The sequence below is a fragment of the Peromyscus leucopus genome, chromosome 2 (assembly GCF_004664715.2).
Source record: "Peromyscus leucopus breed LL Stock chromosome 2, UCI_PerLeu_2.1, whole genome shotgun sequence".
Taxonomy (NCBI): Eukaryota; Metazoa; Chordata; class Mammalia; order Rodentia; family Cricetidae; genus Peromyscus; species Peromyscus leucopus.
The window spans coordinates 22237557-22255869 of record NC_051064.1 but is presented as its reverse complement, the minus strand read 5'-3'; the positions used below and the strand labels follow the sequence as shown (position 1 = coordinate 22255869).

Genomic DNA, 18313 nt, shown 5'->3' with positions numbered 1-18313 from the left:
GGTACTCAGTGCACGGGAGCAAAGGATTGCCAAACTCACTGGCTATAAGGAGATGGATGGTCTGTGCTCCATAAACATATATGTGCTGAGCATTGTTTTACAGTGTTCATAGTGAACTAATTTGTCATCCCTTTCTCAGCTCATTTTTGCCCCATAATAATATCTATTAATTCTTCCTTGTTGCTTGCCCCCTTCTCCTTAGTAAGATCTTAAATAAATTGTCCCTCAAAGAGATCTACATAAACCAAAACCAACAGTTCAGCTGGGCACTATGGCACATGAATGTAATCCCAGGAGGCTGAGGCAGAGAATCACGAGTATGAGGCTAGCCAGGACTGCATAGTAAGACCTTTCTCACAAAACAAAACCAAAAACTGTATTAGCTACTTGACGTGCTACTAGGAAAAACTGGCTGAGAAAAGCAACTTAAGGAAGGAAGGTGTATTTGAGCACACAGTTTGAGAATGCGTCACAGCAGGGGTGCATTCAGGTGTGTGTTCACAGTGAGGAGGCAGAAAGAGAAATGCTGGTGCTCGATGAGAAGCCAACCCATGCCTCCTGTTCAGTTCCCAACGATAGGCCATAAAATGGTGCTGCCCAGTTTATGGTGGGTCTTCCCACCTCAGCTAACCTAACTAGGTGACCCCTCACAGGCCCGCCCAGAGTCCAACCTAGTCTACACAACCCCTCACAGGCCTGCCCAGAATCCAATCCAGTCTTCATAACCCCTCACAGGCCTACCTAGAGTCCAACCTAGTCTATATAACCTCTCACAGGCCAGCCCGCCCAGAGTCTAATCTAGTCTACATAACCCCTCAAAGGCCAGCTCAGAGCCCAACCTAGTCTACATAACCTCTCAAAGTCCTGCCCAGAGTCTAACCGAGTTACATAAGCCCTCATAGGCCTGCCTAGAGCCTAACCTAGTCTACATAACCCCTCAAAGGCCTGCCAAGAGGCTTGTCTCCTAGGTAATCTTAAATCTTGTCACATTGACAATATGAACCAACACATGAAAAATATCTATGACAACTGATAAGAAATGAGTGAAATTAGAATTTTTTTCAAGATTTATTTATTTTTATTTTAAGTGTATGAGTGTTTTGCATGTATGAATATATGTTCACCATATGTGTGCCTGATACCTGCAGGAATCAGACATTGGATCCCCTGGAATTAGAAGTTAGACAGTTGTGAGCTGCCAAGTAGGTCTGGGAATTGAACCTGGGTTCTCTGCAAGGGCCCCAACTACTCTTAACCATTGAGCTATCTCCATTAAAATTACCAATGTTATCCCAGCAAGTTTATTATTATAGCATTGTATATTTCTCATTACTGAAATTTTTACATATTGGAAGGAGAGATTTTTATCTACAATCCTAATACTGTTAACTTAGAAGTTAGTTTGACTACCAGTGAACCTTAATAGTGTTGGTTTAATGTTCATTGTATTTGAAGAATCTTCCATTTTAGCCAATAGCTATAGAGTTTAAAGTGGGTGTGCTGATGTCCACATTTGTCATGCTGGGTTTCACATCATAAGGAATCATATCAGTCATTAGTTGTCTAATATACATTTAATATTAATTTTTATTTGAAATATCTAAAAGTAGTGCATTTATGAAGTATTCTCTATATTGTACTCAGGTAAAAAACATTTTAGTGTCTTCAGTGTAGAATCAGAATTATAGAGTAGAGATGGCATTATTTAAAGACTACTCCGTTGAGAGACCAAATTATAATGAAAAAATCCATAACCATCTATATATTTTAATTCAAAGAAAATTAATTTCATGCCTTGCAGATATAAAGTACATCTCAAATGTGTGTTACAACTATGCTTTTAAAAGTGCTTAATAAAGTAGTAAATAAATACTGCTTAGGAGATAAAGTTAGTATGGTAACGAGAAATTTTATGTAGCATAGCTTTCTTATGCCAGTTTTTAAATAATTCCTCAACGAGTTTGTAAAACAACAATTTGCTTAACTGGTTGAGTCTTTGTATACTAGGTTAGGGTTAAGCTGTTTGTTTCTGTGAAGTTACAACACATATATGGGGCCCTATAGTTCTGTCTAGCAACACTAATATTATACTCCCATACATGGTGCCCTACCTATATGGGACCTTGTAGTCTGTCTGGAACTATGTTAGCATGCACACATGGGTGACCTACATATATGGGACCTTGCAGTCTGTCTGGCAGTGTTAACGCTTGCACACATGGTATCCTACATATATGAGACCTTGTAGTCTGTCAGGCATTGTTGGCATGCACACACATGGTTCTATACATATATGGGACCTTGTAGTCTGTCTGGCATTGGTGGCGTGCATACACATGGTGCCCTACATACATGGGACCCTGTAATCCGTCTGGCATTGTTGGCATGCACACACATGGTGCCCTATATATAGGAGTTGCAACCTCAGGAGTCTTTGTCTTTTGATTCAGTGAGCCAGGTTTCTGAGGCCATTATTGTAATTAACTTGTTATTAGAAATAAAGTTCAATTTGTACTTACTTATAGGGATAACTTCAGTTTTGAAGAATGTGAATGAGCTCTTAGTTGACTGGAAGCCCATTTCTCCCTTCACTTCAATGCCAGTACACACATGAAAAGCATGCTTGCATCCTAAGTGCCTTGTGGATCATCAGTGATTAATTCTTCTCATTATTTTGCAGCAAATTCTCATGACCCTCTGTGATGATTCACACAACCACTTAGAATTTATGCATATTCATACCTCTGTTCCTGCCACAGTCTTTCAGATCTCCTTTGCTGACTGGGGTGTGCTTGGTACAGTAATTGAGCTGCAGTAGATTGATTACTCTGGGGAGTGGTAAAGCCTTTAAAGGTGAAAACCTAACAGTCTGTTAATTGGGAAACAAAAGCTATGATAGCAACCTCAGCAGTCAAATGTTTCCAGTATTGAAAAGAGGGGAGTTATGATTTGTTCCTCTCCAGGAGGCCTTTACTTGTCAAATTTTCCATCAAATCTGTACTGGTGGCTCTGGAAAAGACCTATGAATTTTCATCAAAAAACCACTTGGAAGATGCCTTTCCTCATAATACTGACTAAGACTCTTACTTTTTTTCCCTCAAATCTAATAGTTTGGACCCTACTAGAATTTGTGTGCCCTCTGTAGCACTGGTAATATTTACATAAACTACCTTAAATAGTCTACATAAACTTTATATAGGATACTTGTGGATATTTACATACTTAACTTGCTGAATAATTTCTCACACACATACTAATTTTCTCACAGTATAGTAGTACACTGGGAAGGAGAAGGCAAAACTATTCAGCATGAACAGTATCCCTTTATCATCTGAATCTGATTCTTTTACTCTTTATTTGAAAGATTTCTTGAGAGAGGATACGTGTGTGAGAGAGAATCCACAAATGAATTTCTGCCACTGTGTGCATGCATTAGGTCCAGTTGATGCCCCCTCCTCCTGTCTCGGCACTGTAGGAGTGCTGGACCGACCGACCGACCACAGCATGGGCCACCACATCCTCCCAGGACTGAGCTCAGGTCCTTAGGCTTTCCTGACAAACACCCTGAGCTGCTGCACCCTCTCCTGGCCAGCCTCCGACTGTCATTCAGGCGACATAGTATGGCAAAAGCAGTGTGGAACATTGTCCTTTAAAATTAGCTTGGACAAACATGTTGACATGTGTGAAATACCTAGTTGACATGGGTTCTTGTACAGACTTTTCATTAGGATACTCTCCCCCCTCCTTGGCCATATTTCCTTTGGAGATAGAATTCACTTATCATAAAATCCACTCTTCAAGTGTACATTTAGGTAAGCTTTAATTATTTACAGAGTTGCACAACCATTACCCCTGTCTGATAATTCGAGAACATTTCCATCTCCCTGCAAAGAAATCCCCAAGTTGCCGGTCACTGTCATTTCCTCCTCCAACCCTCAGTAACCAGTAATGTATTTTCTGTGCATGAATTTGACCATTCTGACATTTCACTGAAACGGGGTTGAATTATATGTGTCTATTTGTTTTACGCAGCATGTTTTCAGGGGTCATCCACATTATAGCCCAAACCTTTATCCTTTAAATGGCTAAATGTCTGTTACATCACTAGTCCACATTTCAGTTTTCACTCACTAGTGGGTAAAAGTTCATGTTGTTTTATATTCTGGCTGTTAGGAACAGCAATGCTAATGATGTAAATGAGGCTTGGCATGCATCCTTGCTTCCCTCAGGTTAGAGGAAAAATGTTCAGTCTTCACCAGTGAGGATGCTGTCAGATTTGCCTTGTGATCAGCAGTTGGGGGTCATAACCCTTTGCATATGCATATCAGATATTTACATTACAATTCATAATAGTAGCAAAATTTACAGTTATGAAGTAGCAACAAAATAATTTTGTGATTGGGGTCACTGCAACACGAGGAACTGTATTAAAGGGTCCTAGTGTTAGGAAGATTGAGAATCACTGTGTTAAAGGGTCTTAGCATTAGGGAGGCTGAGGACCACTGTAGTATTAAAGGGTCACACAGCAGTAGGAAGTCCGAGAATCACTGTTTTAAAGGTTCTTAGCTTTAGGAAGGCCAAGAACCACTGTGTTAAAAGGTTGCAGCATTAGGAGGCTGAGCACCACTGTATTAAAGGGTCTCAACTTTAGGAAGGTTGAGAACCACTGTGTTAAAGGGTCACAGTGTTAGGAAGGCTGAGGACCGCTGTATTAAAGGGTTGCAGCATTAGGAAGGTTGAGAACCACTGTTACAGGATCACAGCCTTAGGAAGGTTGAAAACCACTGTGTCAAAGGGATATCAGCATTAGAAAGGTTGAGAACCACTGTGTTAAAGGGTCACAGCATTAGGGAGGCTGAGAACCACTGTCTAGATACTTTATCACTCAGGAACATTCCATTCTATTCCTACTCTATTTGATGTTTTCATGATGAAAAGTGGTTGGATTTTGTCCTGCTTTTTATGCATCTATTGAGATGATCAGGGGTTTTGTCATTTATTAAGGATATACAAACAATTTCATGTGCCAAATGTTATGATATTCTCGAGAACATTATGGTGTGGGCGTGGGGGAGAAGTGGAGGGGGGGCGGTGCGTGTGTATGCACCCGCTGTGGCTTATGTATAGAGGTCAAAGTTACTTTGAGGAGTCTGTTCTCTCCTTATGGGATTAAACTCAGGATTGTCAGGTTTTTATGGCAAGTGCTTTTATCCTCTGATCGACGCTAGTCCTCGAGTTCTTTGTCACCATCATGGGCATGGGTAGAGCTGGGTGCCCACAAAGACCAGAAGAGGTCATCAGATCCCCTGGAATTGGAGTTACTAGTGGTTATGAACCCCCCAGTATGGGTGCTGGGAACCAAAAGTTCTTTGGAAGAGCAACAAGCTCTCTTAACCCCTTCAGCTTCATAGCGCTTATGTACAGTGTTCATTTTCTGGTGTGATTTGAACCATACAAACCTATTTCTCTACTTTATATTTCAGGCGTTTATTAACACAGCAAAAGAAATTTATGAAAAAATCCAAGAAGGGGTCTTTGACATTAATAATGAGGTATGTACATGCAAATATTGTTGACTAAACACTAATTTTGAGTTGACTTCTACTTAGTATTTGGAGCCGTGATTTTGGGGGGTGGGAGTTGGTTTTTTGTTTGTGTGCTTGTTTTGTTTTTTCTGAAATGGGTCCATTGGATCACCCATTGCCACATTAGTTAGCAATCATCTAACTGAAAGCCTGGTACATGTATTACAGTAGGTACATGCTTATGGTACCTGGTGAGTGATGTACTTCAGTTAGCAGCTATGTTATATGGTATGTGTAGTACAATAGGTAGGTGCTTATGTTGCCTGGTGAGTGTAGTTCAGCAGTTAAGTGTTCATGTTCTGGTAGAGGACCATTTTATGAAATTTTATTAAAGTGAATGGCCCTGTGTATTCATTGCAATGAAAAATAATGTAAACTTCCCTCAGTTGTAAAGAAAACCTGCATTTATCCAAATGTGCTTATGTTTTGGGGAGTCATGTCCTGGTGTGTAAATACGTGTCCTGTGGACTCGTGTGACATGCTCTCTTCTGGTCTGAGAGAAGGCAGTTCCCGATTGGAAATGACTATTAGAGCAAAACACATTTTTCAGGAGACCAAATAAATGCTTATAGTTAACAGTTGGCATGGCTTTCCCTAGTGTTATTTTGAGCACAATTTGGTCAACATGATTAGGATAAAGTGTGACATTTTAGATGATTAAGAATGTCCTCTAGCTGTCATTTGGCCCTAAATTCTTCTCTCTGCATGTATCCTTATTTCAAAATGTTTATGTGAATAGACCATGTTGTTACTTTTACATAAGCATTTCTGTTACTTTGTATTAAGACATCCAAAGAGGCTCTTAGTCTGTGCTTAGATGAGGCTGTCAGCTGCTTGCCTTGGCTTTCCAAAAAGTACTTAATGTTTTTAATTTGGAATAGCACAGGTTTAAATCTTACCTTTAGATTTACATGGCAGTACTTGTTGAGTTAATGTAGAGGTAACACTATTCAGAGACTAATGCCCCATCAACTGAACAGTAGTAACTGGGCCTCTGGTTCAGGGCACCTGGGCTGTCTCTGGTTTTGTAGAGTAGCTGACTGCTTTGCTGTGCCTTCTGCGCCTTTGACTGGAATGTGCTGTCAGGAGCCAACAGGCCGTGCTATTTATTTGGCCTAATGCCAAGCCTGACTTCTTGATTCCTCAAGAAGTTGCTACCAGCCCAGAGGGGGCAGAACCAATGAGCCATAGGGCATGCTTTTTATTAAAGAGGAGTCAAAAGAGCGAAAAGAAACCGCATCAGCCACTGTCAATACTGAGCCGCTGCCAGAAGCCCCGAGGCCGCCGCTGCTGCAGCAGAGGAACTGCCAAGCACCATAAATCTGGGATTGACTGGGACGCAAAGTTTCCTTAAGAGCTTCACTTCTGGAGCTACTGGATTACTTTCCTAAAGGGGTGTATTTTTAGGTAAAATCCACTTGAGGGAGTGAGGTTACGACATAAGTGTGAGTTTGACGAATGAAAGAGCCACTCTGTGTGTGGGTTCTTGGCAACATGCCATGTCTTTGGGGATCATAGAAGTTATTGATGACACAGAACACTCATGTCCCCTGAGCCTGCACAGCTGATTCAACATGGAACAGAAATGCTGTCTAGAGGGAAGATTTTACATCCAGTCAGAGCAGCAAAGACTGTGGATATTTTTATCCTTTAATAATCGTTCCATGTACTAATTGTTACAAGTAATGTTTTCATTATGAAAATCTGACAAACAGCATTCCCTGACTCCACTGACCAATACTGTAACAACCTCTTCTCAAGGACATTTCCTCTGTGGTCTTTTTAAAAGAAAGAAGCACCTGGTTTCAAAAATCTACTTGAAATATTTTTTAGAGTTGTTTGGCAAAATTAAATCACTAAGAACTAGGTGAATGTTTTAGAAAAATCGACTCAGTCTACTGCTTGGTCGGGTCTGCTTTTATTTACAATCCTGTTCTCTTTTACTTCAGGCAAACGGCATTAAAATTGGCCCTCAGCATGCTGCTACCAATGCAACGCACGCAGGCAACCAAGGCGGACAGCAGGCAGGGGGAGGCTGCTGTTGAGTCCATTGTTAACGGCTAGCTGCCCAGTGGAGCCACGCACCCCGTCACCCTCTTCCTCATGCTCAGCTGAGACATGAAACTATCTGAAATGGCTTTATGTCACAGGAGACTTTAATCCTTCAGATTCTTGTATAACTTTGAATAAATGGTTAATGTTCACTTAAAAAGACAGATTTTGGAGATTGTATTCATATCTATTTGCATTTGATTTCTAGGTCAATTGATGTGATTATTTTTGTTAAATGTTGTCTTGTGCCCTTAACTACGAGCTGAATTGTATTAAACACTACAAAGTCATGGTGAGTATTTTAAATCAGTTTGTGTGGTTAGGTTTCCCAGCACCTGTGGTTACCTAATGTTTAATATTATAGGACTGTCCTCAAAAGGTTTGTCAATTTTCAAGGCTATAAGGAAAAACAGAAGGACTCTTTGAATTCTGTATTTATCATTTGCTTTCTGTATATATAGTTTAATAACCTGCTTGGGTGTGATTTGCCAAGCTTGACGTCTAATGCATTTGCATAAATTCTACACTGTTCAGAGCTTGAAGCTACAGAAGCATTGTTAGGAATTGCTTGGACTCTGACTTTTAAACTTTTTGACATCGTTAATGAGCATGTTCATCTCTTCTTGTCACTAGTCCAAGAAAAATAAGCTTATGTGTATTACTAAAGGCTGTGTATGTGTTAACCTGTTTTAATGCCAAAAGTTTGCTCTTTGTCCACAATTTCTTGAGACCGCTTCACAGAAGGATTTGTTTGCCTTAATGAGTGCTGTTGGGTAAAAACAGTATGATGAGTGGGAAGGGCAGAAGCAGAACTCGCAACACTAAGCGACTCCAAGAGTGAGTACCACATCGAGAGGGCATGCCATGCCACTTTAATCCTCCCTTAGACACAATAATGTTCCCTTCTAGTCACACGATTTCGAAGTCTATTTTTCATGCAGGACAGTTTGTCAGCCTTGATGTACAGTGACTGTGTAAAATTTTTTCTTTCAGTGGCAACCTATCTATGATCTTTCAAATATGGTAAGCTTACTGTCTGTTCTGAGGGATATGACGAAAATAAATCTACCAGATGGAAAATCCTGTTAAAGTAGAAAAGCTTTAGTCGTTTACTCACTGTGGTGGTTTTATCCTTTCTTTTTCTCCCTTGGTCTAGAATGAAATTGTTACAGCAGTGCGAAATAAAATCCTATGTATAAAAGTGTCCTTTATGATGAGCACATTTTTAAATATATTTTACGGTCCAGTAACACCTTTACATGTGTTCCAGCATGTTTTCCTAAAGGGTCAGAATGTTCAACCCTTGTCAACGTGTAGAAGGACTCACTGGTAGAAAGAACCCTTCTTGCTGCTCACCTTGCATAAAAGAACACGTGTGCCCAGAGACCTTGAGAAGCTCGGAGTTCGACCCTGTTCTCCTGCTTCCTGCTGGCTTTTCCCGGAGACCCACCTGCCCTGCCACAGCTTGTATTGCTCTCACAGGGAAATCACCAGATGCTGTTATAAGGCTGTTGTGTGACACAGAGAAGGGAGCAAGAACTTGGAGGATTTTTTGTTTGTTTTGTTGTTCTTGTTGTTCTTCAAGACAGGATTTCTCTGTGTACCCTTGGCTGTCTCTAGACCAAGCTGGCCTTGAACTCACAGAGATCTGCCTCTGTCTGCCACCCAAGTGCTGGGATTAAAGATAATGTGCCACTATGCCGTGAGGACCTGCAGTTTTATGAGCATCTTTTATTTGAGCTCTTTCCCCTCAGAGTGGATGTAGCAGTCCACTAATGGTGGCACTTTCTCGTTACTGTTTCATAGCAAAAATCTAGACAGCCTGAGTTCTGCTGTATTCCAAGAGAGAATGGGCCCTTGGATATGTTAACAACTTTGTTAACTTGTCAGAATTGGAAGTACTTTTTTGCATCCCTGCTCCGCTAACCACAATTCTTTCCTGGATCAAATGTGATGTGATAGCTAAAAACAAGAACCAGTATTTCATGTATTCTAATCTCCACCAGAGACAGAGGCAGTAGGAGCCCCTGATGGGCTGCTGTCAATCACTGCTGCTTTGCCTACAGAACTCACCAATCACCAAGGAATGTACAGCCCAAGCATTTTGTGATTCGCAGAGCCAACAATATTGTCTGGGCTTTTCACTCCTGGCTCGTTTATTGTGCCTATTACAAATAATTTAGCCGGGCGGTGGTGGCGCACGCCTTTAATCCCAGCACTCGGGAGGCAGAGCCAGGCGGATCTCTGTGAGTTTGAGGCAAGCCTGGGCTACCAAGTGAGTTTCAGGAAAGGCACAAAGCTACACAGAGAAACCCTGTCTCGAAAAAAAAAAAAACAAAAAAATAATAACTTAGTGTCGGGACCCTGTTGAACCATACTGTATTTGTGCTTTTGATTGATCTCCAATCCATTTCTATAGCACATATGGTCATATTTTAATAACAAGAATCAGTCATGGAAACATACAACTCTAGTGGTCAACATGTAGCACTCCAAAATTACAGTCTTCATGATGACCTTGTTGCCGTTTGTCCTCTAACTTGACAACAAACGGACGAAGGAGTACTGTACAATAGATGCCCTGTTCAGGCGATCAAGAGGGCCTGTGAACTGAACTGGATCTGTGCTCCAGTTGTTCTCTTTGAATCCTCTCACTGTGTGTCTCGGGCTGGCTGTTAACTCATACTCTGCCTCCCAGGTAGCTAGAATTACAGCTGTCTTATCTATCTATCTATCTATCTATCTATCTATCTATCTATCTATCTATCTATCTATCTATCTATCGTCTGTGTATCTATTTGCAGAATTACTGGCGTTTTCAGTTTGTCTTTAAGGACATTCTGAAATAACCAGTTACCAGAAAAGTTGGGACAGCAAGGTAACTCCATAGAATTGCCTGGAAGTCTATCGAGCATGTAACACACAAGCGATGCTGCTTGACAGGTGGAAAGAAAGGATGCACACTCCCCAGAGTTGGCCCCTCTTCTCTGCACATGTACTGTGAGCTGTACGTGCCTGCCATCATCTCTCACACTAAAAACAAACATTTAAAACAGGAAAGTAATCCCTGTTTTCAAAGAGGTAGATAGTGGGCTAAACCATATCACGATGTGTCTGATTACTCAGGGAAAAGGATTTTTCCTAGCTTAGGAAAATATCTTTGAGATGAGGTAGATAGACAAACAGTTTAGATGTGCTTTGGGGATTAGTAGAGCCAGTTCAGCATGGCTCCTGCCATTGCCATATAGTAGATAACATTACTGACTTGTTTGAAAAGTTTAACTTGGGGCAGTGGTGGCACATGCCTTTAATCCCAGCACTATAAAAAACAAAATAAATAATAATAAATTCAAACATGGAGTCTAGAGATGTAGCTCAGTGGTATAGCACATGCCTAGCAAATGTGAGGCCCGAGTTTCATCCCTTGGATCCCCCAAAAATGTTTTTAAACATACAGTAAGTTGATGGATATATATTGATTTGCTTCACCATATTAACATTTTACTATACTAGTATTGTATCTTAGGGTTTCTATTGCTGTGAAGAAACACTATGACCATGGTAACTCTTATAAAGAAAAAAAGTTATTTGGGGTGGCTCTCTAGCAGTTCAGAGGTTCAGTCCAATATTTCAGGGAGCATGGTGGCATGCAGCCAGACATGGTGCTGGAGAAGTAGCCAAATGTCCTACATCTTGGCTTACAGGCAACAGGAAATCAACTGAGATACTAGGCAGTATCCTGAACATAGGGAAACCTCAAAGCCTGCCCCCACAGTAACACACTTCCTCCAACAGAGCCATACCCACTCCAACAAGGCCACACCCCCCAATGGTGCCACTCCCTATGAAATTATGGGGGCCAATTACATTCAAACTGCCATATGTTTATACCTTATGTACACATGATTATGTTTTTTAATTCAGATAGAGGACCAGTAAAATGATTCATCTTGTGAAGGCACCTGTAGCAGGCTTACTTTGGGGCCACCAACCAGATCCCAAATCATGACATGAAGATTTCTTATTAGTTATAAATGTTCAGCATAGTTATAAATGCACAGCCTTATCTTTGCTCTTATTTTAATCTGATTCTCTTTACATTTTGCCTCGGGACTTTTTACCTTTCTGTATGTCCTGCTCTGTGTCTGCTGGCTAGCGGCTGCCTGGCTGGATCCAGGCATCTCCTCTTTCTCCCTCATTCTCTCCTCTCATTTTTTTTTTTTTTTTTTTTTTTTTTTTTTTTTTTTTTGGTTTTTCGAGACAGGGTTTCTCTATGTAGCTTTGCGCCTTTCCTGGAACTCACTTGGTAGCCCAGGCTGGCCTCGAACTCACAGAGATCCGCCTGGCTCTGCCTCCCGAGTGCTGGGATTAAAGGCGTGCGCCACCACCGCCCGGCTCATTTCTCTTCTTGTTCTTTAGATTTCTCCTCCTATTCTCTCTGCCCGCCAGCCCTTCCTGTCCCTTCTCTGCCTAGCTATTGGCCATTCAGTTCCTTATTAGACCAATCAGGTGCCTTAGGCAGGCAAGGTGAAACAACATATCTTTACACAATTAAACAAGTACAGCAGAAACAAATGTAACACACCTTGACACAGTAAAAGATTCCACAGCAGAAACAAATGTAACACACCTTTGCCCAATTAAAATAACATTCCACAACAGGCACCTATTGCCAGTCTTGCCGCTTTAAGTTCAGTCCCCAGGTCACGCATGGTAGAAGGCAAGAACTAATTCCCACGAATTGTTCTTTGATCACCACACATTATGCACATGCAAAAATATAGTTTAAAGCTTTTGTTAATTAAAAAAAATTCAAGTTAAAGCCAAGTTGCCAGTTTCTTCCATGATACTTGTCGAATTATGACATTCTGGAGGAGACCATGGCAATGTAATAAAGCCATCTCATTCTGCTCTTCTCCCAGCAGTCTACCTTGAGACCTCACCTTGATACCAGCAGTGCAGAAGCTCATATGCACAAGATACTCTGTGGTGCTGGGAATAACTGCAAATAGTGGAAATGATCTACAAAGCAGATCGAACAATGGGCATCCTCACAACGGAGCCCTCCACAGCTGCAGCACTTAATCTCTAGGAACCAGTGTGACTTCCAGCATGTATTGCTAAGTGAGAAACTATCCTTACGGCAAGGCAATTCAAGGAAACGTAAACGTACCCACTCACCTGTACAAAAGGAGCTCGATAAACTGGAAACTGATTCCCTACAAAGAATGGACGCATATGGAGTGCAGAGTCTGTTGGGAATCAAGCAGTGTAAATGAGAGGAAATGGCAGTCTCAGGACACCTTGTCCTATAGTGCAGACTCCAAATGTGGTCATGTTTCTTATACCCCAGACATAACTAAAACCAACACTCACCCCAGGAATGCAAGGTGAAAAACTAATGTATGAGCCTAGCTACATTTCAAAAGAGCACTAATTAGCACGCTAAAAAGATAGGGAAGTAAACTCAACAACGTTTTAGAAACCAGTGGCATGGCATGGCTTTGTGTCATCAGACTAAAGTCAAAATGAACTATGCACACTACCAAGAGGATGTGGACTTGCAGTTCTAGAACTGTCTTCTCTTAACATAAGGTTGATCAAGTAAACACAAGTACTGAGTGATTTCTCAGGAAGAGTGGCAAATATTCAGAGGCAAAAATGAGCCCATGGTATCAGCATGAAGATAGAAGGCTTTTGCAGTTTATGTATTCAGATGCATCAATTTCATTACATAGATACTGAGTGAGTACATACCACAGATAGGCAGATATGTGTACATATTTCCCATCTTTGTCCAACATGCCCTAGAAACAGACACTCCTAGCACACCTACCCAGATGCTAATTTCTAAATACCATCCTCCCATAAGGAGAGCTCATTAGAAAAATACGTGATTCCTGGACTGGGCATAGAAATTTATAAATACACCTGGAATATCCTATGATGTGAAAGAAAAACAAGGAAGTATTTGGGAGAGGGGGCATGCCCAAGGATGGAAGAGTCATCTCTTCTGGTCAACATGAGCAAGTTAAGAAGCTACTACTGGGAATGGATTGGAAACCATAGAAAGGAATACCTGTGAACTTCCAATGATGCAAATAAATGAATTAGTGAATGGGAAGAGAAGCAACTCCTGCTCCTCACCCTTGCACTACTCCAGGGATTGACCTTACTGGGGCAGTGAGTGAAGGAAGAAAAGAAGGATATTGTCTTAAGGTTTCTATTGCTGGGAAGAAACACCATGACCAAAAAGCAAGTTGGGGAGGAAAGGGTTTATTTGGTTTACACTTTCACATCATAGTCCATCACTGAAGGAAAGCAGGACAGGAATTCAAACAGGGAAGGATCCTGGAGGCAGAAGCTGATGGAGAGGCCTCAGAGGGGAGCTGCTTCCTGCCTCGCTTCCGCTGGCTTGCTCAGCCTGTTTTCTCATAGAACCCAGGACCACCAACCCATGATGGCACCACCCACCATGGGCTAAGCCCTCTCCCATTGATCACTAATTGAGAAAATGCCTTACAGCTGGATCTCATGGAGGCATTTCCTCCACTGAGGCTCCTTCCTCTGTGATGACTCTAGCTTGTGTCAAGTTGACACACAAAACCAGCCAGTACAGACATGAACACACAAAAGCTGGGATCAGGTGGTCTGGGCTCCCCATTGAAGAAGCCACAGTACCCAGAAGCTTAGAATGTTTATTATCTGCAGTTCAACAGAGAAGTCGAGTTGTTGCATACCATTGAGCAGGGAGACAGGCTTAGCTAACCTTGGTAAGAGCTGTCTTCAGGTCCTCAAGACCCAGGGTAGGAAAGCTACAGTAGACATCTTCTGTACACTCTATCAACATCTACACTTGGATCCAAAGAAGGATTTGCCATCTGGGCCTCTCTAGTGGAGCTGAGGCACAGGATTCCTTAGTGTGGCCGTGGCATGTCAACATCATCGATTCATTCAGGACATCATTCGCTCAGGGCTCCTCTACTCCCCGTACTTCTGTGAAGTGTAATGTCAACTGACAAAGATACAAAGTGTAACTGAAAATAGTCACCACCACCATGCCTAGAGAGAGAGAGACTCTTTCCAGAATGCTCTTCAAGTAGCATAGTGCCTCCCCTAGTGCAGCTTCTAAAATCGTGTTTAGCTTTAAATTGTTACCATTATTCTGGTTTAAGAGTGTAATGAGTTCTCCCATCTTTTTTTATCCATATAGTAATTTTTTCTGTTGCTGTTCTTACAAATTACCACAAGTAGAACTTAAAGGCTGTATTATCAAATAGGACTACAGTTCAATTCAAAGTGTCATTAAGCTGAAATCAAGGTGTTTGTGTTTCTTTCTGAGGTTCTCAGGCTGGTCCATTTTCCTGCCTTCCCAAAATTAAAGGCAGCTTGTATCTGTTGGCTTGCATATTTTCTTCCATGTTCAAACACCTATGGCCAGCTGAATTATTCTCATACCACATATCTCTTTTTTCCTTCCCTTATAAGGACCCTTGTGGATTTAGCCAGATAATCCAAGATAAATTCTTTCATCTCAAAGTCCACTGAGGAGCAAACTTAATTTCTTATTTATTGTTTGAGACAGGGTCTCTCTATGTAACCATAGCTGGACTGGAACTCATTATGTAGACTAGGCTGGCCTTGAACTCACAGAGATCCTTCTGCCTCTGCCTTCGCAGTCCTGGGGTTTAAGGTGTGTACCACCACACCAACAGCTTCTCATCCCAAAGGAGCTGGAGCCCATGCTGGGCAATGGAAGCAGTCCCCAGCCCTGACAGTAAATGGGAAGAAGCACAGAAAACCGGGACACAGAAATGGGTCAGTGCCCTGTGAGAAATCGAACTAGTCCTCCATTAGCAAGGATGGGTCCCAAAGACGTGCAGAATTGAATATCTCGTTAATAGAAAGGTAAGGAAAGTGGGATGTAGGGGAAAATGAGAAGAAATATGACTAGTGGTGGCTGTAGACATGACACCAGGATGAACAAAGAGCCGACGCCCTGACAGCAGAAACTACTTTGGCCATTTGGGGTGAGTTTGCATTCACATCACTGAGATCTGAGCATGTGTATGCATGGTTAAAGAATAGATTTTAAAGAGCAGTGTGTGGCGTAGGAAAAGACCAGCTCCCAGATGGCTGTTTGCCTCTCAATAGCTCTTGAAAGCTCCTAGCACCCACTGCAAACCCCGATAAAACACGTAGAGCTAGGTGTCCAGAGGGACGAAGCACTCCTCTCAGGGATACAAAGATGTAGTCAGTGGTTTCTATTAAATGACTCACCCCTGCAGTGCTGGGAATTGACCCAGAGCCCTTGGTAGGCAAGTGCTCTTCCATTCAACTACATCTCCAGCCTTTACTAAACTTTTAAAAATAGGTAAATAGGGGCTGGAGAGATGGCTCAGCACAGCAGTTCTCAACTTGTGAGTCATGACCCCTTTGGAGTTGAACTACACTTTCACAGGGGTCACCTAAGACCATTGGGTGGGGGACAGATATTTACACTATGATTCATAACAGTAGCAAAATTACAGTTATGAAGTAGCAGTGAAAATAATGTTATAGTTAGGGGTCATCACAACATAAGGAACTGTGTTAAAGGGTTGCAATGTTAGGGAGGCTGAGGACCACTGTATTAAAGGGCTACAGCATTAGGAAGATTGAGAATCACTGTGTTAAAGGGTCACAGCATTAGAAAGGTTGAGAACCACTGGCTCAGGGATTAAAAGCACTGGCTTGTCTTCTCAGCACCCACATGGTGGCTCACAACTGTAACTCCAGTCCAAAGGGATCTGACACCCTCTTCTGGCCTCCATGGCCACTGCCTGCACATGGTGCACAAACATGCATGCAAGCAATATGTTTACCCATGTGCATAAAATTATAAGTAACTTCTGTTGGGTATAAGAAAGGTCAACAAAGAAAACATTTTATAGACCTCTGTAATTAAATTAGGCAACTACTCTGCAGTTTGTATCATCAAATATATTTGCATAATTAAAATTAAACTTGAACCAGACAGATATGTCCATGATCAACATTCAGGAGGCGGAAGTAGATGGTGAAATCAGGGCCAGCCTGGGCTCCCTGTCAAAAGCTTGTCTCTAAACAATAACAGAAGACAGCTAAACTTGGGGCTTGAGGTGTAACTCACTGGCCCAGTACTTGCCCTATATAGGCCCTGGGTGGGATCCCCCAAACCAACACACACATGATTCCTTGGCAAATAGGTTTTTAAATACTTTGAACTTAGTTGGCTACTACACAAACCTGTAGCCTCTGATGCTTGGGAAGTTGAAGCCGGAGAATGACAAGTAAGAGTTTTTAGACCACAGAGCTACTTCAAGGCCAGCTGGGCAAGTGACTGAGACCTTGTTTCAAAAAAGTTCAAAGGGGGGTCTGCAGTGTAGCTAGGTGAGAGAATACTTCTCTGTCATGTACAAGGCCTAGATTTAATCCCTAGTACTAAAAAAAGTAATAAGTAATAAATTTCACACACATTCGTATGCACAAATATGTGTGTGTGTACATGTATGCCTTTGATGCAATGCTAGCGAGAACAGTAAAGTGGATGTCCACAGTTAACTATAGCAGGCAGCTTGGCCATGGAGTTAGAGATGCAGCATCACAGCCCAAGAACAGCTCTCTGTTTTTAAATTAAGACATTATTTTCATTCACTTTACACACCAATCAAAGATCCCCCTCTTTCCTCCTCCCAACCTACCCCTCACTCTCCCTGTCAAGAAGGCAAGGACCTCCCATGGGGAGGCACATCCAGTAGAGGCAAGTCCAAGCCCTTCCCCCTGCCTCAAGGCTGCACAAGGTGTCCCATCATAGGTAGTGGGCTCCAAAAAGCCCACTCATGCACCAGAGATGGATTCTGATCTTACTGCCAGGGCGCCCTCCCCCAAGCAGATCAAGCTACACATCTGTCTCACCATGCAGAGTGCCTAGTCCAGTCCCATGTAAGCTCCACAGTCATTGATCCAACTTTCATGAGTTCCCACTAGTTTGGTTTGGCCGTCTCTGCAGGTTTCCCCACCATGATCCTGATGCACTTGCTCATAGAATCCCTCTTCTCTCTTTTTGACTGGACTTCTGGATCTCTGCCTGGTATTTGATTGTGGATCTCTGCATCTGCTTCCATCAGTCATTGGAGAAAAACTCTGTGATGACAGGTATTCACTTGTCTGATCTCTGGGGCAAGCCAGTTCAGTTCAGGCACCCTCTCCACTATTTCTAGTAGACCAAGCTGGGGTCATTCTTGGGGATTCCTGGCAACTTCCCTAGCACCGGGTTTCTCTATCCCCATTATATCTCCCTCTATCATGGTATCTCTTTCATTTTTCTCTCACTCTATCCCTGTTCCAGCTCAACCATCCCATTCTCTTATATGGATCTGGCAGATCTGTCCAGTGGTGAGAGTTGGGTGGTGAAGTCTTCCACTATTAATGTGTGGGGTTTGGTGTGTGATTTAAGCTTTAGTAATGTTTCTTTTACATGTGTGGGTGCCCTTGTATTTGGGGCATAAATGTTCAGAATTGAAACTTCATCTTGGTGGATATTTCCTGTGATGAATATGTAATGTCCTTCTCAATCTCTTTTGATTGATTTTAGTTTGAAGTCTATTTTGTTAGATATTAGGATATCTACACCAGCTTGCTTCTTAAGTCCCTTT

The 18313-nt window shown here is 42.0% G+C and overlaps 1 protein-coding gene across 1 annotated transcript in view; it reads left to right on the top strand.

The window, feature by feature from the left end:
* The window catches only part of Rab2a (RAB2A, member RAS oncogene family), a 100440-nt gene extending 91597 nt beyond the window's left edge, over positions 1–8843 (top strand). Inside the window, exons 7-8 of the mRNA XM_028878518.2 lie at positions 5484–5552; positions 7535–8843. Of these exons, the coding sequence (XP_028734351.1) occupies positions 5484–5552; positions 7535–7630 (165 nt within the window). The 3' untranslated portion in view covers positions 7631–8843. The remainder of the gene's footprint in view (positions 1–5483; positions 5553–7534) is intronic.
* Positions 8844–18313: the final 9470 nt, after the last annotated feature.